Genomic DNA, 23,022 nt, shown 5'->3' with positions numbered 1-23,022 from the left:
GAACAGCAATTTTCAAGTCTTGCCATAGATTCTCAATTGGATTTAGGTATGGGCTTTGACTGGGCTATTTTAAAGGGGACATAGCATGCCCATTTTACCACAAGTTGATATGGTTCCTTGGGGTCTTAATGAAATGTCTGTAACATACTTTGGTCAAAATACCACAAGGATAATTTAAAACAGCACCCTTTTTACCCTGTATAAAACAGCCCTCCACAGAGTGACCCGTTTTGAGTGCCTGTTCCTTTAAATGCTAATGAGCCAGCTCCCCCCCCATGATTTTAAACGATATAAATTACATACTTTATATGATATAAATTATCAAATATGCATCCCATACTTTGTATTCCCCTTCTGTTGTCCTGGAGTTTTAATTTTCCCAATCACATAATTAAATGTCCCCCTCTGCCCATCCACTACAAGCACACAAGCAGACAGACAGAGAGAGAAAGAGAGGGGTGGGGGGGGGGGGCTAGGAAGACCATCATTTACCCCCGAACCCCGACATTCAACGGGTACAACAACAAGCGGAGAAAGCAGAATCGCGGGCTGACCTTATATATACAGTCTATGGGGCTGACCAGCGGAGAAATGCTCGTCCCGTGTGAACAGCCAGGCGGCTGCGCGCTTGAGAACGGCGCTGCGCTGCCTCGCAGCCTCGCTGCAGCGCTTCCGCGTCCGGTGTAAACCCGGCGTAACGAGTGGGGGGGCTCTGTGTGTTTGTGCCAGTGTTACAGTAGTGCTGAACACTGCAGAAGTCTTCCACACTGCTGGCTGTGTGGCGTTGACACAAATTCCAGCTCACGCATGGGAGAGCGAGCGGTCGCGCCCGAGCAACTGCTGCAGCCTCCCAGTCCCAACGATCCAGACAAATGCCACATGTGAGTGAATCGCGGGCTGACCAGCGCGGAGAAATGCTCGTCCCGTGTGAACAGCCAGGCGGCTGCGCGCTTAGGAACGGCGCTGCGCTGCCTCGCAGCCTCGCTGCCTCCGGTGTAAACCCGGCGTAACGAGTGTGGTGGCGGGGACGGGGGGGGGGGGGGGGGGGGGGGATGAGGTGGGGGGTGGGCCAAGGCCATGTAGGGAGACTTCCAGTGCCTTGTTACGACACAAAACCCAGGAAGCTCAATCGAGTCACTCAAGCATGACGTTTCTGACTTAGAGGAACCATAACAAAACGCGCGAGTGTTTTTTTCCCCAGAGTTTTGGGTTGGTAGACATGCCAGATACCCACATTAACGTGTAGAAGCACTAACAAAGTGGAATTTGCATGCTATGTCCCCTTTAAGACATTAACATGCTTTGATCTAAACCATTCCATTGTAGCTCTGGCTGTATGTTTAGGGTCATTGTCCTGCTGGAAGATGAACCTCCGCCCAAGTCTCAAGTCTTTTGCAGACTGCATCAGATTTTCTTTAAGGATTGCCCTGTATTTGTCTCCATCCATCTTTCCCTCAATTCTGACCAGTTTCCCTGTACCTGCGGAAGAGAAGCATCCCCACAGCATGATGCTACCACCACCATGTTTCAGTGTTGGGATGGTGTGCTCAGGGTGATGGGCAGTGTTGGGTTTCCGCCACACATAGCGTTTTGCATCAGTTCAATTTTGGGCTCATCTGACCAGAGCACCTTCTTCCACATGTTTGCTGTGTCTCCCACATGGCTTGTGGCAAACTCCAAACGGGATTTCTTATGGTTCACTTTCAACAACGGCTTTCTTCTTGCCACTCTTCCATATAGGCCAGATTTGTGGAGTACACGACTAATGGTTGTCCTGTGGACAGATTCTCCCACCTCAGCTGTGGATCTTTGCAGCTCCACTAGAGTTACCATGGGCCTCTTGGTTGCTTCTCTGATTAATTTTCTCCTTGTCCGGCTTGTCAGTTTGGGTGGACGGCCTTGTCTTGGTAGGTTTGCGGTTGTGCCATATTCTTTCCATTTTCTGATGATGGATTTTATGGTGCTCCGTGAGATGTTCAAGGCTTGGGATATGTTTTTATAACCTAACCCTGCTTCATACTTCTCCACAACTTTATCCCTGACCTGTTTGGTGAGCTCCTTGGTCTTCATGATGCTGTTTGTTCAGTAATGATCTCTAACAAACTCTGAGGTCTTCACAGAACAGGTGTATTTATACTGAGATAAAATTGCAGACAGGTGGACCCTATTTACTAATTATGTGACTTGTGAAGGCAATTGGTCGCACCAGATCTTTGTTAGGGGTTTCACAGTAAAGGGGGTGAATACATATGCACTCAACACTTAGGTTGAACTTTTATTGGCCCAAAGTTTATTTTTGCCTTTTTGGAAATAAAGACAAAAACTTATTTGTTGTATCTACTTGTGTCTCTCTGGTCTACGGGATTCTACGTGAGACATCTTCAGACTTGGGGGGGGACAATTGCTCATGTTACTCTGTTAGCGTTGGTATATTGTTTCTCCTTCTGGTGTCCTTGATGCATCAAGTCTACATTATACTTTTCTGCATAAGCCATCAGCTGCTACCTGAGTTCTCCTTTCACCAGCTTCCAGAAAACTTCCATCAGAATTGTCACAGTATAACACCATGTCAGTTAAACTTCAGGAATATCAATCTGTCCATTTAGGAAGCACAAGTGATTGTGAATCAATTGCACTTGCTTTGGTGCAAATGAAAGTTGTCCCTTTCATTTTGCACCCAAAGCAAAATGTTGGACTTTTTTTTTCTGTGTTTTTAAATACATGTCTCCTAAACTTTAGAGAAAATCAAACAACAAAGTAAACTTCAAGTCCTGTAGACTACATGTCCTAATAACTTCTGATTAGTGTTGGTGTATATTGTTACCATGTAATGTTAGAGCAGGTCAACGGGGGAGTGAAGAGGGAGGACATGCAGCAGGCTGATACAGCACAGAACATAGCAGAAACCTGACAGTTCGTGATTGGGGAAAGCATTATCGATTTAACTGAGATGAGCAAAATTAGGTCAGTTAGAGGTTATAAATGTATGTTTTGATTCATTTTCATTTAATTGCCCAGCCCTACATTTAAGGCAGCATGGCATTGATTTGGAGCAACATACAGTGCCTTGCAGTCTCCGAGTTTGAGAGACAAAGACGACGCAGAGAAACAGTTTTTTCAACCACACGCTCCTAGGTTTGTTGATTATCGTTAATAACCGTTATATTGCTACTTTGAACTTGCACATAATTTAGTTACTATACGTTAAGCTATCAGTTGACTTGAACTAGACGTCAGGCCACCTCATACACATTCAAACCACACGCAAGCATTCATCCACCTCGTCTCTGCAACGGGACCCGCAAGCACTTCAACTCACATTAAGAAGACAATAAATATGTGCGTGTTGGAAGTCTTGTATGGCGTCTGACTGGCTTTAATATGAAGAGGAGGAACGAAAGCCAGAACACATGTCTTTAGGCATTGCTAACACATAATTTTGCGCACATGCAACAAAAAAAAATTTGTGAAGTGCAACTAAAAAAATGTCCTTGGCCGAACATTTAGCTGGTGTGGGGTTAGGGCGCTTCCTTATCTCATCTCCTCTGCAGAGTATACACTCAGACACAAAGGCTCCAGGCTTGCCCCGCCCCTACTTACTCACACACTTGACACAGAGTGAAGCAGAGATGAGAGAGGAGAGGCAGTGATCAAGCTAGTAAAAGTCTTGCAGTGGCGACAAAAAGTGTGGATACATACTTTCCACGATGGCCCACCATTACAAAACAGTTAGTGCTACTCATTCAGGATCAGAGCAGAAGCAGCGGTCGGTTTGTACCGTGTCAGAGTCTCCTGTGTGAGTGTGCTCCCTTCACACTCCCCCACTGACCTGTGCTCACTTTACACTTTCTAATCTGGCCTTCTTAGATCAGTTGGTAGAGCAACAGCCTTGCAGCCTTGAGACCCAGGGTTTGGGACCCCTTTAAGTAACCCCAAACTTCCTTACCGATAACCTTCTAATAACCCAATAATTGGGATATCTTCTTAGGCCATAATATAACCCTATATAAAAATGACAGATACCCTAAAGTTACCCTAGTCCTAATCCGATATTTTAATATTTTTAAATTCAATTCAAATGTCAGACTGAATATTCTTAAAATTAAGTTCATTGCACTTTGAAAGAGTGTACTTGCATGATTATGCTATAATATTATCATATCAGTGATATAAAATGGTTGACAATTATATCATTGCAACGGTGCAACCAATGTTAAAAGTTAGTCTGGAGCCCTGCTTTAAAAGAATATTATATAGCCAACTTGAACATTTTTGAACACATTTTTGATTGAATTACTGTAAATAGTCAATTAAAAACTTATCTTGGTGTCAGCAGATCTTCAAACTGTCCTTTGGACATCATAAAATACACCCTTAAGTGGCTTTGGAATAGTTGGTAAGGTATTTCGTATTTTTTTCATTTCATGAAGTAAAAGGACCAGATCACCATCACTTGATGAAGATTCCACCTTTCTTTTCCTGAGGCGCAATTTTTTTCCGACCCCTATAATTTATTTGTAGATAGCAGTTAATGTGAATATTCAGGTGCGTCGAATTTCGTTTGAAAATATTTGCTATTTCTTGCCTGGTATTTATGTCGCTGTTCATCTGCAAAGGCCTTTAGACTGAAACATCTGCCTGCACTGAATCAGAGATTTTTAATGTGTATTTTGCGTATTTGTGTATAATGTGTATTTTGTTTTTAGAACACTGATCTTTATTGATCAAACTCCAATACTGTAAAAAACAAGACAAACAAACAGTGGCCAACTTACTATCTGTTTCTCTGTGTACTTGTTGGAGCTCAACAGGTTGACTGCCTCCATGTGTCCAAAGTCAATGTCATGGCCAAGCAGGAAGATGAAGAGCAGCTTGCAGACATATTTCTTCTTGCTGTAGCCGTCCAGAGCCTTGTCACCTTTAAACTTGGAGCGGATGTTGGCCAGCTCTTTATTGATCCGTTTGATCTCTGCTTCTTTGCTCTTACCTAACAAGGGAAAAAGAGTAGCAAAATGTCAGCGTTTAAAATATGAAAATGTTGGATCTGTCTCTATGAAACTTTTGAGTTCAAGAATCCGAAAGGTCACCATCTCTGGAAACCTAGTGCACGGGAAAGAAGACTTTCTTTTCTTATCTTTAAGATATTGTGGGAAAAAAATCGGGTGTTTTTGTCTAGTCAATTTTATTATAGCTTCACAACACTGCAACAAAACCCCCAAATTTAATGTGAGTGTGCTAAAACACAAAATAAGTCCCAGTGCAAAGGTTATTTAAATGGTCAGAATTTATATATCGCTTTTCTGGTATTGATGACCACTCAAAGTGCTTTACAGTAAAAAAAAAAAAATGTCTTGCCATTCACCCACACATTCATACAGTGCATCTATGGGCAGCACTTTTTCTATGAGAATGGCACAGCAGTCAGGGGCTACTTGGGGTTCAGTATTGAAGGACACAATTCAGTGGGATTGAAAACGCACACCTTCTGGTTTAAGGGCAACCCGCCCAATCCCCTGAGCCACAGCCACCCCATTTATCTAACTGGCTCTCAAGTACAATTATTAAAGACTTTAGTATTAATATTCATGATCATAATCATGATCTACTGTAAAACTTTGGAAAATTGAGTTCCGATTTCCTACATTCCTATTGCTACATTAAAGTCATCTTTCACATTTTATTGCAGCAACTCTGATTCTGATCATGTGTTAGGGCCAGCTCTCTCTTACACACTAGGGTGGGTGAGTTATTTTTTTAAACGTCATTGTTGCAGAAGAAGCAGCGCCCCGTTTATCCAGGAACATGAATCCAGCAGGTTTTATATAAAGATCAGCTCTAAGTGTTAGTGATTAGAAAAGAACAAAGGAGCAGAATTTCTTGTTGACCAGCGGCGTAATGCACCTTAATGCTGCCAAGGGGGGCCAGGCGTGGCCACCCTGATACAGTAAAGGCTCAAGATGCAGCACACACGTCTAAACTGGATGAAGGTCAAATCAATGTGGAGAGCACTGACCACTGCTTTTAGTCATATTTTTTAATTGAAAAGCATATTTGTAAAATTACAGCAACTTGTAATAACAGTTACCATCTAAATTTTTAAAGGACAAATCATTCATTGCAGTTCAGACAGCGTGATTGTTGTGAATGCATCCATGCAGAAAACCTCCCGGTGTGCTGTGCATGTGTGAAAGGCAGACTCTGGGTCAACTCCGAAGCCAATTTTCTAATGTCTGAGAGATTTGGTTGTTTGTGCCTGCATTGTTTTAACCTTACACACAAAATTTTATTCAAGGAGTTTGAATATAGTGGTGTCTATTAGGGTTGAGCCGAATACTCGGATTAAACGAGTATCCGGTAATCCTCATTAGATAGCTGTCTCCACATCATTCCTTGATAGGCCAGCCACACACAGAGCTCTTCCCCTACAGAGCCTATACAAAATTCACTGCTGCTGCGCCTGCAGCGCCACACATTACAATTATGTCATTGTCACAGCCACTCTGTCCACAGGGATACTAACGTGTAACATCGTTATCTATGATCATATATTCTCAGCGTCCACTGGCCGAGTCAGAGTGCACTCAGCCCAGCTAGACGAACATGGAGCCAGCACTCCTCTCCACCAGCCGAGTGAGTGAGAGCCAGGCGGCATGCAGGGCCTCCACTGGTCAAGTGAGAGTGCACCATGCCCTGCTAGACGCACACAGACGCACACGGGGGGGGGGGGGGGGGGGGGCTATGAAGACCATCATTTACCCCCGAACCCCGACATTCAACGGGTACAACAACAAGCGGAGAAAGCCGAATCGCGGGCTGACCTTATATATACAGTCTATGGGGCTGACCAGCGCGGAGAAATGCTCGTCCCGTGTGAACAGCCAGGCGGCTGCGCGCTTGAGAACGGCGCTGCGCTGCCTCGCAGCGGCGCTTCCGCGTCCGGTGTTAACCCGGCGTAACTACTGTAACCCGGCGTACAGTAGTGCTGAACACTGCGAAAGTCTTCCACACAGCCAGCAGTGTGGAAGACTTCCGCAGTGTTACAGTAGTGCTGAACACTGCGGAAGTCTTCCACACTGCTGGCTGTGTGGCGCTGACACAAATTCCAGCTCACGCACGGGAGAGCGAGCGGTCGCGCCCGAGCAACTGCTGCAGCCTCCCAGTCCCAACGATCCAGACAAATGCCACATGTGAGTGAATCGCGGGCTGACCAGCGGAGAAATGCTCGTCCCGTGTGAACAGCCAGGCGGCTGCGTGCTTGGGAACGGCGCTGCGCTGCATCGCAGCCTCGCTGCCTCCGGTGTAAACCCGGCGTAACGAGTGTGGGGGGACGGGGGGGGTGGGGGGGGGGTGGGGGGTGGGCCAAGACCATGTAGGGAGACTTCCAGTACCTTGATACGACACAAAACCCAGGAAGCTCAATCGAGTCGCTCAAGCATGACGTTTCTGACTTAGAGGAACTATAACAAAATGCGCAAGTGTTTTTTTCCCAGAGTTTTTGGGTTGGTAGACATGCCAGATACCCACATTAACCTGTAGAAGCACTAACAAAGTGGAATTTGCATGCTATGTCCCCTTTAATACTGCATGTGTTGTCTTCATTTATTCACTTAAGTTTATTTACTGAAGTTTATAAAAAAATTGTTCTGAATAGTAATCTTACTATTGTGATCAAAAACTTGATCTGAAGCTCAATTCTAAGGCTGTTCTGTAAATAGTTTTATAATAAACAATAAATATAGCAACTTCTGATCAACCCATATCCATGTCAAGCTTAAAAGTTAAACTTCCGGTTTAAGTCCTGCCCACTTCCGGTGTCATGTCCGAGTAAGGATACGGATAATTTTGTTGGTTGAACAGATAATGGTGTACTCGCTCAGCCCTAGTGTCTATATACCGATTTTCATACATGCCAGCGAAACATGCTGCTGGGCAAAACCCATATTGGATGTAAATATTTGTCATTTCAGACGTGTGTCACAAGTTTCGTGACCTTTCAAGTATGTTTAGCCCCCCAAAAATGTGATCAATTAGAAAACTAAACATCCAATTCGGCAAGCTGCCACAGCAAGAGCATTCAATGACGGACAACATTTACAGGATGCGGTCATTACACTCTTAAGGTTCTTTGGAACAAATTTCAGCAGGATCTGGTCTGGTGAAGTTTGGTGCAGATTGGACAATCTATAGTGAAATTGGAATGACTTCCTGTTTCACGCCACGGCATTCAACGAAACCTCATGAAGACTACAACTTTTCTTCTTGAAGGTGTTTAGATTACCTTGACCCAATGTTCAAGGGAATTTTGTAGGGGGCACTTTTAAGCCATTTTGCCACACCCACAAGCAAACCCTATACCGGAAGTAAATGTTTGTCATTTCCGACATGTGTGCTGTGTTTCGTGACTTTTCAAGCATGTTTAGGCCCCCAAAATCTAATCAAATGTTTTGGAGTGTAAGGGTGATAGCTCTGTAACACCATCAACATTCAGTTGGAGTAAAGGATTGATTGATGGATTTGGGTAGCCAAAGGTCATGGTGCAAACATTCACTTAAACATAAGTATGAGCTGATTATATTTTAGTGGTTGATGGTCAAAGGTCAAGGTCATGTGACATTACGTTGTTTTGAATGCAATATATCAGAAATGCCGAAAGGTCATTTCACCACATCTGGCAGAAACATTCACTTAGACTTCTTCTACTTCAGGATGACCTGAATAGAATTTGGTGGTCCAAGGTCAGGAGTCAAGGTCACTGTGACCTCCCAAAGCTAATTTTTTGCCTTTTAAGTGTGATATCTCTGGAACGCCTCAATGGAATTGTCTGTGGCATTCATTTGAACTTGGATTTCATTTTGGTGGCCAAAGGTCAAGGTCACAGTGACCTCACGTTCCTGTGAAATATACCAGGACTGCCTGTAGGGAATTTTATTACATCTGGCACAATTCACTTTGACTCATGGATGACCTTCATGGTCAAAGGTCACATGTTTGGCCTTGTGAATGTACTATCTCAGGAACATTTTGAGAGAATTCTTCAAAGATATATAATTTGAGGAAATCGGCTTTCATCCAAGATTTGATTTCAGTGAGGCAGTTGTGGTATTATACTGTGGTGGTTCTGCTACTAAAGCACAACACTGCTTGCAATGTACTAAGGCTGGGCGATATGGCCTGAAACAAATATCGCAATATTTTTAGGCTATATCGCGATACACGATATATATCTCGTCCCTGAATGCACCTCGTCAGAAGATATCTGCGGACATTTAGGCTTAAAACACAGTGTAAATCAGTGGTTCTCAACTGGTCTGGCTTCGGGACCCACCATCACCCCTTAATGACAAGCCGCAACCCAAATCGAGGAAAATTTTCAACTTCTCAAATTTATTTAATGAAAAGATGGTGCAGTTTGAACCTGAGATAGTACAGAATATCACAGTATGCCAATACAAAAAAAAAAGAATGATAAACCAAAACGACCAGCAGGTGTCGAAATATTCCCTTTTACAGTCAATTAGCTGCATTTTAATTCAAAATCAAAAAGTGCATCTTAAGGACACAAGGTAATACAACATACATAACAATTCAGTAACTTCAGCCTTTTTTAACAGACTCAACAGTGCTTTCATGCACAAACTTGAAATAAAAAAGTCCAACTACTGAGAAGTGCTTTCAAAAAGACCCAAATTATGTAGCTTTAGCTGAGAATACTCACTCACTGAATCTATGACAACCAACAAAACTGATCCTATTCACACTCCTTAACAAATACTGTTAAGGAGTGTGAATAGAAGGCACTCCGCTGCATAAAGAAATCCCCTTCAAAATAAAAGCACAGGATTTGTTTCTTAACATAATTGGCCCGGGACCCACTGAAAACGGGACCCACCAGTTGAGAATCACTGGTGTAAATAACCTTGTTGGAGTCGAATATAAATGTTTGGGCTTGCCTTCTGATCATTTAGCAGCTGTGGATCATAGAGGGAACTCTGTGTTTTCACCGTTTGTTTCCACTGTTCTTCAACAAAGTCACTGACGGCTATTTCACGTGAACTCACCACACACACACACACCCACACCCACACACACACCCACACCCACACCCACACCCACACAATTATCGCTGGAGTGAATGCGCTCACGTTCATCATTTGTAAACTGATTAGTTCAGTTCAACGTTCACAAAGAATATGAACAAACTGTCAATAACCAGCTCTGAACTCTCGTCAACTCGCTGGGACTCTTCACTTTCGCTCTCTTGTGCTGCCTGAGTCTCTTCCCTCCTGATACAAAAAGGTTCTGCATTCTGCTGTGAGAGGGGCATGATAAGAGAGCGGGAGAAGCGAAACAAAGAGAATTTCATGCTGCTTAAAACATTCCGGTGACAATTTATACTCGATAGTCATTTTAATACACGATAGTCATTTTATACACTGCACGTGATACATCAAATATATTCGATACATCGCCCACCCCTACAATGTACATTGTTTTGACTTTGTCTTTCACTGACCTGCTGCAGTTTTAACATGAATCTCAAATATTTTTTGACTTGTCAGTGTCCAAATAAAAATATTTTTTTTGATGTCTGTCAATATGAAAGATGTATCGCAATATAAATCAAAAAACATTTGTGTTTATGTACAATGTTCGTCTTATGTAAGTTTTTCTTATGCACAAAACCGATTTTACTTGCTCGTACAATCATCCTGTGCCACTGCACTTTACTTATAACATTTTATACAAACCACTACAGGGAAAAGGTGTATATAATGTACATACTCAGTATTTTTTTTAAATAACATTTTAAGTTTTTATTTTATTCTATTACCTTTTAATATTACTATATTCTCTGCTGCAGTAACAACTGAATTTCCTCAGTGTGTGGATCAATAAAGTTTTATCTTATCTTAAATCAGCGCCACTCCGCAGGTCAATAAGAGACTCTGCTCCTATGATGTTTTCTAATCACTCACACATAATCTTGGGGGTAAACTTTCTCTCTGCAGGAGTGTGTGTGCGTGCATCTCTGTCCTTCTTCACACACAAACCGATAATCACATGTTTTTAGTTATTATTCCATGATGTTGGATCATGACTCCGGATCGTTCCAGTCACTTTAACTCTGAGGTCCTGACTGTGCCCATCACAGGATTGAGGTATAAATTACTGAAGTTGATTGGTTTACAATGGCCTATTCCACTGCTTTTCAAAGTAGGGGTCGCCAGGGGGCGCCAGGGGGGTCACGGAAACTGTAAGGGAAAAGGGGGGTCAATGTGACAATAAAATTTAAATTATTAATTATTAAATTAAATATGTTTTTTAGATGTTATTAATCACTGCATACCGAAATCTATGTGTCCTTGGATGCCAATCTTTTAATAAAAAAATTAAAAACCGCTCAAGCCAATCCGAATCGAGCAGCCGCTGCGTCACAAAGTTGCTGTGTGACTGAAAAATAGCTAGCTACCTCCTGCTAAAGGCAAAAATTGACACATTTTTAAAAAGACAAAGACCATCCGACAACCAGACTGAAGAGGACTCAGCTGCAAAACTGCCACAACCACGAAATACCACCTTGACATCTAAAACTTGGAGGTATGAATCTTTTCTTCCATTTGACACCACATACCTCTGCGAGTCTGGCTGTTCTACATTGAAGGTATTGAAAACAAAGCACATTACAGCATGTCTGCAAGTGGAGAATGACATTCGTCTGGCACTGACAGCCATAAATCCTAGGATAGATAAACTGTGTAGGAGCCACCAAGCCCACCCCTCCCACTAGTGAGGGACCAGGTATACACACAGAGACAAACATACTTAAATGACAAGCACTGTTTATAACGGAAGAGAGACACTGAATGTAATGAATAAATATATATTTGTTTTCGGTTAATATTACTGTACAGAAATGACAAGGAATGTTTGTAACAGAAAAAAGATAATTATTAGTTATTAATAAAAATAAGGGAAATATATTAAGAAGCTGTGTTTGATTTTTGATATTTGCCATCATATTGCACACATAATTTTTTTTAAGTTTGCAACTGGGGGGTCCCCGCCAGAGGCTTATGCTAAATGGGGGTCCTTGGCATGGAAAAGTTTGGGAACCCCTGGGGTCTCATTTATAACCCTTGCGTACGCACAAAACGGGGCCTGAAACGTACTTACGCCACTTCTCACGCAAACGTTGGGATTTATAAAAACAAACTTGACGGGAAAATTGGTGTAATTCCACGCAAACTCTGACCCACGCGTACGAACATTTTGGCGACGGGAAAGTGCCAATGCAGACGTGAGGTGGTGAACTGAAGCCAGATTAATGATCCACTTCATCATATACATTAAAACAGCTTTAGTTGTGCTCACGCGACCCTTTTAATTGAAAAATATATACAACTTACAGCAAATTACATTCAGATTCCATTAAACAGCAGCGTTGCTGAGTCATCAACAGTTTTTAACAATATCTTCTAACACTGTGCGTGTATCATCAAATCACTGCAGTGAACGTGACGGTGCCATCAGGCGCACAGAGCGCACTTAAAAGACATGAAGAAAAACTATTCACTTTCCAAATAATATCCCAGAGTGGAGGTGAGGATCCACTGATGTGAGGTAATCGATCTGGATGCTTTAAATAAATAAATAAATAAATAAATACTGCGTGATGGATGCATGCGAATGGAAGGATGAGAAGGAAACAAGGGTTCAGCGATGTCTGATCAGCTGATATAGATTCTATTGATCTGTGATCTTTGTGCTGAACTGAGTCCAGTATCACACAGATCGACCAACGGAACCGAACCATCCCAGTACAAACACAACATATAATAATAATTCTGTTAAATTCTATAGATCCGGGACATCAAAGCTTTCTCTGAATTTAATAATCCTGCAGTTTTGGATGATTAAAATACAAACAGACAATAAAACAAGTTCCCTCACATTCTGAGTTGTTGTTTTTTTTTGCCTCCACCTTTGAATTGGATCTTTTTTCATTTCAGGCTCTATTCTTTCTATCGTACTCACTCTCTCACATTGTGTTATCCACAGCAGCAGCAGAGTATCGGTGTATTTTCTTTATTAGCTCTTCACCTCCACCTCACTAACAATCACCTTGGTGTCAGTGTCAGAAATTTTCGCTTCCTCTTCTCATCGCTTGATGCCGTGACAATGTCATGACTCACGGTGGAAACCCAATGGTCAGCAGCACAATTTAATATTCATGAGGTGCTTTGCATTGACCATTTATGGTTGAAAGTGGACTGGTGGTGGGCGGACTTGGAGGCAGATCCACGTACGAACGTTTCCAGATGGACTGTGATTTATTTAGTGAACATTGCGTTCAAGTGTGCGTACGCATGGTTTTATAAATCGGAATTTTCTTTTGCGTACGCCATTTCCGGCTTTTGTGCGCACGTCCACTTTTAGTATGAATCCCACGCACTGTTTTATAAATGAGACCCCTGGCCTTTTCTATTGTCAGGAGGAGTGTATAGTGTAGAAAAGCTCTTCAATGCACAACAAACATATTTATACAGGCTTTGCTTAGCCCCACAAAATGATAAGGTTTACAAGGAGGTGGCACTCAAGAGTCTTATGTGGTGAAAGAATCAGAATTCATGCAACAGTTGCAGTCAAAATATATAACGTTTTTATTGTGCAAACTTTGCAATCTACATTGTCAACAATTTGATCACTGTTTCCTTTTAAAAACAACGTATTTTGACTTAATGTCTCAGTTGTGCGCTGGTGCTTTTTGGCAGGCCCAGTTCAGCCTGAGCAAGGGCCAGGTCCCTCTTCTTTTTCCAGGAGTATGAGAAGGCAGCAACAATTTTTTGCACACACCAACTGCACGTTGTATGCTACTATCTTTTACACTTCTCTCTGTAAAAAACAACAAACAATAATATTAATTTCAATTTTTCTTTTACATAAACATTATCCTGCTAATCCAAATGTTAATTACAAGGAATGCATTAATGGATAGCCCCAAAAGACTAATTTACTAACCCATCCACAAATTATTCCCATAGACCCACACAAAATAAGTTTAAAGTAGATACCACGTCATGACATATAACGCATAATTATAATAATATTGATAATACTAATAACAGAGAAAACAGCAAACTGAGAAGACACACACAAACCATTATATATTTATTATTAATATTATTTGAAATGGTTATTAATTACCTATGGCAAGATGAATCCTGTGTCCAATTATTCAGCTCGACAGTCTTCTTGATGTTGGCCCCACTGTCTGTTGTGATGGCCACCTGCCTCTCCTCTGCCAGCCCCCAGGAATCAAGTGCCTCTCGCAAGCCTGGTGCGAGGAATTTGCCGGTGTGAATTTCAGGGAAATACGTTGTTTTAAGACAATGTTGTGCAATTCCCAGTCCTCATTCATGAAATTAACTGTTAGGCTTAGGTATGGCTCCCTTCACTGTTTGCTTTTCTTCTCGTAGGCAGTCCCTAGAGCAAAGCGTCTTCAAGCGACATCTGACTCGGCTTTGATTTTACTTTTTCACCAGCGTTTCTTGATGTTGTGGAAGCCGATCGTAATCTCTTACATTCTTGGTACAGTATTCCAAGACATGCTTTCGGTTTAGGTGGCAGAGTGAATTGCTAGTGTTGCCTCCTCCTGCAACAACTTAAGCTCGACAACATTTGCAGTAAATAGTTGTTTGGTCCAGGTGAGACTTTTTAAAACCGAAAAACCTCCAAACAACAGATACAGCTCTTCTATTCGGCACAATTTCTTCGAATGTGTCATCATGGTCTATAGCTTCATTTTCTGAAACTTTATACTCCAACCTGTCAGCTGAAGACCTAATACTTCTAGCACTGTGCCGCAGTGAAAAGGGCCCCCTCTCAAACAGCGCTCTGCATCACCATGTTCTAAACATTGTTTAAGCTATTCATTGGTTTTGCGGTATATTAACATTCATATCATACGATAAATAAACACCGGTCTTCGGTAAAAAACGGTATACTGCCAAGAACTACAACCCACGTTGTGGGATCACTTCATAGAAGCCTTCAAAGAAGACCATTAGCCGCAAAATGTGCAATGCTGATCTCGCGTGTCACAGCAGCAAATCACTGCAAAATGCACCTAAAGAGAAAGCATGTTCCACGAGTCATGAGTGAAGGGGACTTCTTCATCTTCTCTTGGTTTATCTCGGATCGTAAAGGTGCATACAGTGGTGATGTTGCACATTTTGTAGCCAAGACCCTCCATTCTTGAGAAATGAAGGCTCCAACCGGTGGCACCTTCTTGACCCAACCTATCCCAGCATTTATTGTGCTTCAGTGACGAACCGATTTGCAAAGAAGTAATGGCGATGACAGGCGACCAGATGTCCAATGCATCAGAGTATTATGCTTCAAATCAACCACGGCATAAATATAAAAAAATGCCAAAAAAATTGAACTCTGTTACTAGGTAAGTGCAATGGGGGCAGAACCAGCTGGTCACTCTGATCATGGAAAGACCAGACAGTCTAGCTTTTGTCTTTGCCGTCTTGCTGGCCGACAAAGGAGGCGGTCTTCGAGAGCCAGGTACAGAACTCCCCATCTCACGGCTCGCCAGCACACTTGTAATTTTGAGTTCCTCCAACATCTCTCTCATCCTACACACCACACTTGAATGCACCCACTCTCAACACAGACTTTATTGAAGCGCGCACGCGCACGCGCACGCGCACACGCACGCGCGCGCACGCGCACGCACGCACACACACGCACACACATTATTAGGTTCCGAGCACAACAGTGCATGGTGTTCCATGGTCTTGATCCTCAACACCAAAAATATCAAGAAACTCATTATTGATTTAAGGAATAACAAAGACTGAACACCGCACACTTGGTCAGGAAAGAAAGCTTAACAACACCTGTTCTTCCTGAGGACCATAAGGTGCAATAACTCCCCCAAACTGCTGATCAATTTCTACCGCTGTACTATTGAGAACATTCTTACATACTGTTGCACAGTATGGTTCCCATGCTTCCCTGCAGAGAAGAAGAAGCACAAACTTGTTTAAACACATTAAAAAACAAACACGAGGAAGAGATGCCTCAGCAGCACCCATGGCAGCACTCAATGGCAGTCTTTTCAGAAAGTCAGAATATCCAGGTACTAAAATAACATTATAGTCAAACTGTAATTGGTCATCATTTGCTATTACTTCAGCAGACGCTATTCTGGAGGCCATTTCTAGCGGCTGCAAAGGAAATTGAGACTCACGTCACATCATGTAGTTTGAAAACTTAAACTACACTTACTTCCAAAAAAAATTGTATCCAATAGGATAGGAAATGTATCCAATGTTTTCAACAGTTGAGTCTCCATATCTTGGCTGTTTAGTCTTGATATGTCTTTTAAGCCATTGGTATGTATGTTGTGCATGTTCAGATATTATAATGTTGGGGTAAAGGTAAAAAAAATACAGATACCTTAAAAAAACAAATCGACTTAAATATAGTAACAAAGTATTCGTACTTTGTTAAAATATACCTCCCAACCAGAAATATGAAAATGGCTTAATATAATATTATATTTAACATTAATTTAATATTGTCACTGATATAACACACTGCTTACAACGCTCAATATTTAACAACAGCTGTGCTCAGAAAAATGAGAAGCTGTAACTTTTATCTGTAAAGTTTTATACACTGACTTGCTGATGATTATTAGCAATTGAGCTTAGTGAACCAACCTCAGCATCTAAACGCACTTGCCGCTCTAGCCAAAAGTCTCAGGCAAGGAGTTTGTCTTTTCATTGCCATGCGTTTGTCTCTTTGTGGATTAAAAAAAATGAATGACCAGATTTTATTCAATCTTGGTGGAGGGGTGAGGTATGGGCCAAGGAAGAACCTATTAATTTTTGAACGAGTCGTTTAGGGCTGGAACAACTGATCGATTTAATCGATCATAATCCATTACAAAAACAGTTGGCAAATAATTAGTCGTTGATGTCAGGTCTTTTACAATACACAGCACAGCAAATCCTGTACCTTGTGTAGCTCACGTGACAACACAATCTAATCTCTTGAGTAAATATTTGAAAAATGGCAGACACAAACACCGCTAACAATACAGTGGGGACAAGTCATCACAAGTGTGGGAACACTTTACAATTAAGCCTTTAGATAAGACCGTTAGCTGCAAAATGTACAAAACTGATATAAAATGGCACAGCAGCACAACATCACCACGGTATGAACCTGAAGAGAAAACATGTTTGTGCCGTTCTTTCTTCTTGCTTTATATTTTGATTGTAAACAACATTATGTTCATACTGCAGTGATGTTGTGCTGCTGTGTCATGTGAAATCAGCTTTAACAAGTTCTTTGAGGCTTTAATGTAAAATGTTCTTTAACGACTGTCCCTTCCCCCATTAAGTGAGGAGAGGGACAGAGATTTGCAATTACATAGTAAGATTCAAATTACTTCGCCTATTCTTGTGTGTGGTTTCTCATTATAGATATCTACAATTCTGTTCAATTACCTAGCAAGCATTGCTAACGTGGCTAAGATGAGCCGCGATAGCAGTCTGAAAGACTGTACAGTGTTTAATGTCCTGCGGTCTCCGAGCCCAAGTGTGTCATCTTCAGCTAGCACTAGTAGCACCTCGCTAACACCTCCACTAGAGCTAGGGAGAACCAGCCACGACGGCAACGACACACCGTTTTTGCTGGCATTCAATGGAAAGCTGACTAACACGACTTGAACGTCAGTAGGTTTCCTATAAATAAGATGTACAACAAGTGGCTCAAAACCTATTATCCACAAATGGTTCAACTGCTACTGATTTCCACTGTGTTGTTATGGAATATATGAGAGATTAATATTCATCACAGATCTTAAAGTTGACAATTATTGATGTAACATTCGTTTACAGGAACAATCAGAACATTTTCTTCATGTGTTGTTTGGTTAATTTAAACACCAGTATTTTCAAGGCAAAAAGTTTCAACATTGCCTCCATCTCAGTAACTACTAATTTACACAGTTGGGTTAAAGACATTGAGCATGTCTGATAAGTCTGAAATGAGTTGTGTGGGTTTTCTTTTGTAATGTTGCCCGTCTACCACAATGCGTTACCACTGCTGCCCTGGTGTAACATGAAGCAGAGCTACTGTGCATTGGTCCAGTCCAATAAAGACATTTTTGTTATCTAAAATTCTTTTACCGATTAGAACTGGAATCGAAAAGCAGAATTGGAATCGACCAAATTGAAACGATACCCAACCCTAATAATGACTAGTCTGACTTAAAATTGTAGTTATATGAAACTAGAATTACCATCATAATTAAATTGCAGATGTCTGTAATACATTTAGAAAAAGCATTGTACAAGAAGATTAAGTTTATTTTCTAATAAACTGCTGGAAAGGGTAAAAGTATTTTTTTTATCAAAATAATAATCCATGAAAAAAAAATGATCGATACATTAATTGATTATCAAAATAACCATTAGTTGCAGCCCTAGACTAGTTTAAGGGGATGGATCCAGGATTTTTGCTTTAATAAGGACCTTTAATACTCTAAATACTTGTACATAAAACTTATAAACAATTCAAGGCAATAATGTTCAAAGCTTTTCCGGTGAATAAAACCTTGAGTAGCAAAGACCCGGCCAAGAGGTGGCCATTGCTGCCTCTCACCTGTTACCCAAACTGCAATGAAAAGTGACGGAATAAAATCCAAGAGAAATGGCTTGTAGAAATACAATTTTAAAAATAAATATATATCCAATACCACTTTGTTTCAGGGCTAAAAGCAGTTGCAAGTGTGGTTACACTTGCCAAAAGTCAACACAGACAACACACACCACAAAATTGAATGCAAAATGCATGACTGGGCAGCTCAACATGTCTAACCTGAGGAAAAACCTTGTCAAACACAAAATATATCTAAAAGCTGGGAGTGTACCATGACTGAGGCCAAGTACCTGGCACCAGCCATGGAGAGCAAAACATTGGGTGAGGTTTAATCCACAACTTCAGATAATATATTAGACAGGTGGACTATTGTGCTGTTGAAGATAAATGGGCTCTTTTAACTGTCTTGGTTGACATTAACTCAGCATTTCTGGTAGAGTTAGTAAACACTCAACCCCTAGTTGCATGCAAAATTCCTTGTCTTCATGCCATTTAGTATGCTAAGTCAGTTGCAAGATTGCATTTCGGTTGTGGAGTGAACCATTATTTTCTCAATTGTTGTTAAGTTGTTTTTATTTATTATGGTAAAACAATCATGACGATTGCAACATACTGAATTATATTGGATTGTATACCCACATTCTTGAGTAACCCGCCCCAGATCGGTAGAAGATCAACTAATAATACTGGTTTTACGAGGCACACATTTGCAATTGCAATAAAAGAAAAATATACTTACAGTTTCTAATGTCCGAAATGAAAACGGCTAATCCGCGCATTCCATCTCCTTTCGACACAGCCGGCATGTTCACAAGTTCCTGTCCTCACTCCGGCCTTATCCGAAAAAACGACCTGACGCTGGTCAGCCTGTCACACTGAACAGGAGTGGAAGATGGCCAACTTGACGTTTGGTGGGATTTAGCTTCTTCACGATTCCGGTCGTTCGCTACTATTTGGGGGGATCTACCCAGCGGTGTGCCTGTGATTGGCTAGTTCGGATAGCGTGTGCTTTATTAGCTAGATGGTGGTGGATCAGTCAGCAGTAGTTTAATTCAACGTTATCCTTGTTAACTGGTTCGTTTCAGCTGCCTGAGGCAAGCTAACGTTATTTCATTCAATCCGTACTTGCTAGGATAGAAGCGACAGGCACGACATCTACAGCATTACATAACTGAGGTCAAAACTACCAACTGTTTGGATGTATCTCGGGTGTACGCAGTCAGGTGTATTATACAAAATACGTCCGAAAATGTAACGTTAACTTACTCCGACTCAGGCACCGTAGCGCTAGCTCAACCACTAGCTAGCTAGCTTGCAAAAATAAATGCTGGAATGCATCACAGGTTGACCGGAATGACTCGATCGAAAGACTTAACGGCAAGGTTGTCGTGTGAAGTACTACCCTTTCGCCCTTTCGCCCCTCTCTCTCTCTTTCTTTCTTTCTTAAGCAGCAGATAAGATGTATGGTTATGTCCGCTCTAATTCTTTAGCCTCGCTCCGTGGCTCGAATAAGGCTCGTGACAGCTCAACCAGCCGTGAACGCGCACGGTCGTCTCCACAGGCAAGAGCGCAGCGCGACGCTGATTGGTCAAGCGGACAGCGCTTCTGCTGCCATTTTATAGGTTTATACCTATGGTTTATTCCTATGGTTTATAAACATTGGGAATTTAGACCTTTGTACGAAATACGAGTAAGATACCCAGGATATTTCTTTACCCAGGATATTTCAGCTTGCAGGTATCAGCTGAACAGCTGATACCTGGAAATTCTGTTTAAGGGATAGTGATGTGAGATGAGAAGCCTCTTTCCTTGTGTGTGTCTCTCTTACTTTACTTTCTGTCTTTGTCTATTTTCCTGCTTGGCAGTTCATTTTATTGTAAAGATTATTTCTCAGTGACCACAACTCCAGATATCCTCCGCATTTTCTTCAGAGGCGGTGTATGTTTGACAGCAAATGTCCCAGTGAAAGCCTTCGGACTAAATAAAATAAATAAAAGTTTAAATGTCAGCAGAAAGTCCCTGCTTAATCTCTCTCTCTCTCTCTCTCTCTCTCTCTCTCTCTCTCTGTCTGTCTGTCTGTCTGTCTGTCTGTCTCTCTCTCTCTCTCTCTCTCTCTCTCTCCTCCTCCTCCTTCTTCTTCTTCTTCTTCTTCTTCTTCTTCTTCTTGTTTTAAGGCGGTTTGCATCCAGCTTGTAAGTGCATTACCGCCACCTTCTGCTCCGGAGTGTGGGTCAGAAAATAGACACACAATCTAAGTCCCTCCATTATAATTATTATTTAAAACACACACACACACACACACACACACACACACAAACACCTACTTTATCCACAATCCCACTTTACACCCTACTCCTACTATAAAATACCTATAATTCTAACATTCTAACATCTATTCCTATTTACCATCATACCCTTTGAAAAAACCCTGTATCCCTTAGAATGCTATTAGTACCCTCACCTGTTTTCTTTCCTCCGTACTTAGTATTCCTTTTATTGTGAGATCCTGCAACCATTATTCCCTCAGGCTATTCCTCATTATCTCCGACAATGCCCACATGCTCCGACAATTCCTCTTCCTGACACCCCTCACACAAGCTTGTCCCATGAGTAAGTCTTGAACGTGGTACCGCTTGCAGGCCTTGTTCAGATGATCTGAGGTGCCAAGCAGAGGTATAAGGAATTAGTAATTCGTCAATATACCCTGGAGCAAGACCACTCAAAGCCTTATAGTTGAGGATCTTGAATTGTATTCTAAATTTAACCGGAAGCCAATGTAGAGACATGAGAGGGTGATAAGAGGTCTTAGTGAGTAATCCGGCTGCAGAGTTTTGGACTAACTGTAACTGGCTAACAGAATTTTGGCTTGGGCAGGAATAAAGTGCGTTACAGTAAATAACCCATGCTTTCACGGACACCATCAATACATATGGGTGAACTGTCTGAGGTGCTGCCCAGTTGGTGGGCACAACATAAATATGATGTCAGGCTCATGAAAAGAGCCACACATCTTGTAGTTCATTCTAAATCTGATTACAGGCCCAGCCATTTTTTTATTGTGATATCGTGGTGGTGTCTGATTGTGGTGGCAGATGATCGTAGTGGCAGCTGATCGTGGACTATGATTACAACAAGACTGCATGTCATACAATACACCTACTCACATATTCTACCATTACTGACATTACCTCCTTAATTAATTTGTCAATGCTGCTCCGTTCATCTCTAACAGACATTTTCTTATGTACAAATACTTTTAACATTGACACACTTTTCCATTATGTTATGAATTGTTTCTTCGAATCAATGTTGTAAATATAGTTATTTTGTTGATGTGTTCAGTTACACATGACATCTATTTCACTGTGCGGGCCCACTGATGAGGCTGTGCCGAGAAAGCCGCGTACCCCCCATCCCCCCCACTAAGAGGCACTCACTTGGGACTCAATAAGAAGGATGTTAGAGCGTTTTCCTGTGTCCATCAGGTGGGGCTGGAGAATGCTTTTTCGGTGGATCAAATGAAACACCTATGATTTGTTTTCTCCGTCATGTTTCTTGTATTTTGTCTTCCTGTTTTATTTTGCCGTAGTAGCCTCCTGTCTCGTTTCAGGTGCCTCCCGTCCTGCCCTCCTGTGATTCCTGCTACGGTGAGTGAATGAGTTGCACTCGTGTCCTATTGTCTCCCCGCCCTTGTGTATTTAAACCCTGTGTTCTCCTACTTCTGTGCCAGATCATCTGTTTCCTAAGAGTCAGTATTCCAGCATTATCTCCCAGTGTATGCCCTTGTGTTACGACCAGTTGTCAGAACTTTTTGACCTAAGTTTGCCTAGCGGATTTTTGCATCCTGCATGATTACTTGGACTGCCTTTTGTGTACTGTAATGGAAAATTATACCCTTTTATTATACCCATTAGACGCATACTATATATTAACCACACTAAACATTAGCTCTGCTAAAGCATACCATGTGTAACCACACGATATACTATCCCTGTATCGGTCTCTGAAAGGTCCGGACTTCAGAGTCACTGAGACTCATTGTGCTCGTCGTCTCCCCCACAAAGACCTTGAAGAGGCCCTTAGCTTGTGTCTGTGTCTTAGTGCCTTATCGCCTGGGAGTTTATATCGCTCACTCTATACACACATTTTACCTCTTCACTAAATCTGCCTAAAAACACACACCTGCCAATCTTTCTGAACCCTGCCTGAACCAGTAAAGCCTTTGTACATACCTGTGAGCATGTTGAATCATGCTTTTGTGTCCTATTTGTGTCATTGTGATACTGATAGCTTGAAGCAGAGCATTTATAACGACTCTAGTAGCTACCATGCAAATGG

At 41.8% G+C, this 23,022-nt stretch overlaps 1 protein-coding gene across 3 annotated transcripts in view; it reads right to left on the bottom strand.

Annotated features, from left to right (window-relative positions):
- ap2a1 (adaptor related protein complex 2 subunit alpha 1) overlaps window positions 1-20,274 on the bottom strand; it is an 88,242-nt gene extending 67,968 nt beyond the window's left edge. For 2 of the 3 annotated variants that reach the window (XM_034594504.1, XM_034594505.1), the window contains exons 1-2: window positions 19,424-20,274; window positions 4,776-4,987 (exon numbers count right to left, since the gene is read on the bottom strand). In XM_034594504.1, the coding sequence (XP_034450395.1) occupies window positions 4,776-4,987; window positions 19,424-19,490 (279 nt within the window). In that variant the 5' untranslated portion in view covers window positions 19,491-20,274. The remainder of the gene's footprint in view (window positions 1-4,775; window positions 4,988-19,423) is intronic. The other variant, XM_034594503.1, reaches the window with a different exon arrangement.
- Window positions 20,275-23,022: the final 2,748 nt, after the last annotated feature.

This window comes from Hippoglossus hippoglossus, chromosome 8 (assembly GCF_009819705.1).
Source record: "Hippoglossus hippoglossus isolate fHipHip1 chromosome 8, fHipHip1.pri, whole genome shotgun sequence".
NCBI classification, from domain to species: Eukaryota; Metazoa; Chordata; class Actinopteri; order Pleuronectiformes; family Pleuronectidae; genus Hippoglossus; species Hippoglossus hippoglossus.
The sequence above is the reverse complement of the archived record's forward strand: the minus strand, read 5'-3'. Positions and strand labels throughout refer to the sequence as shown.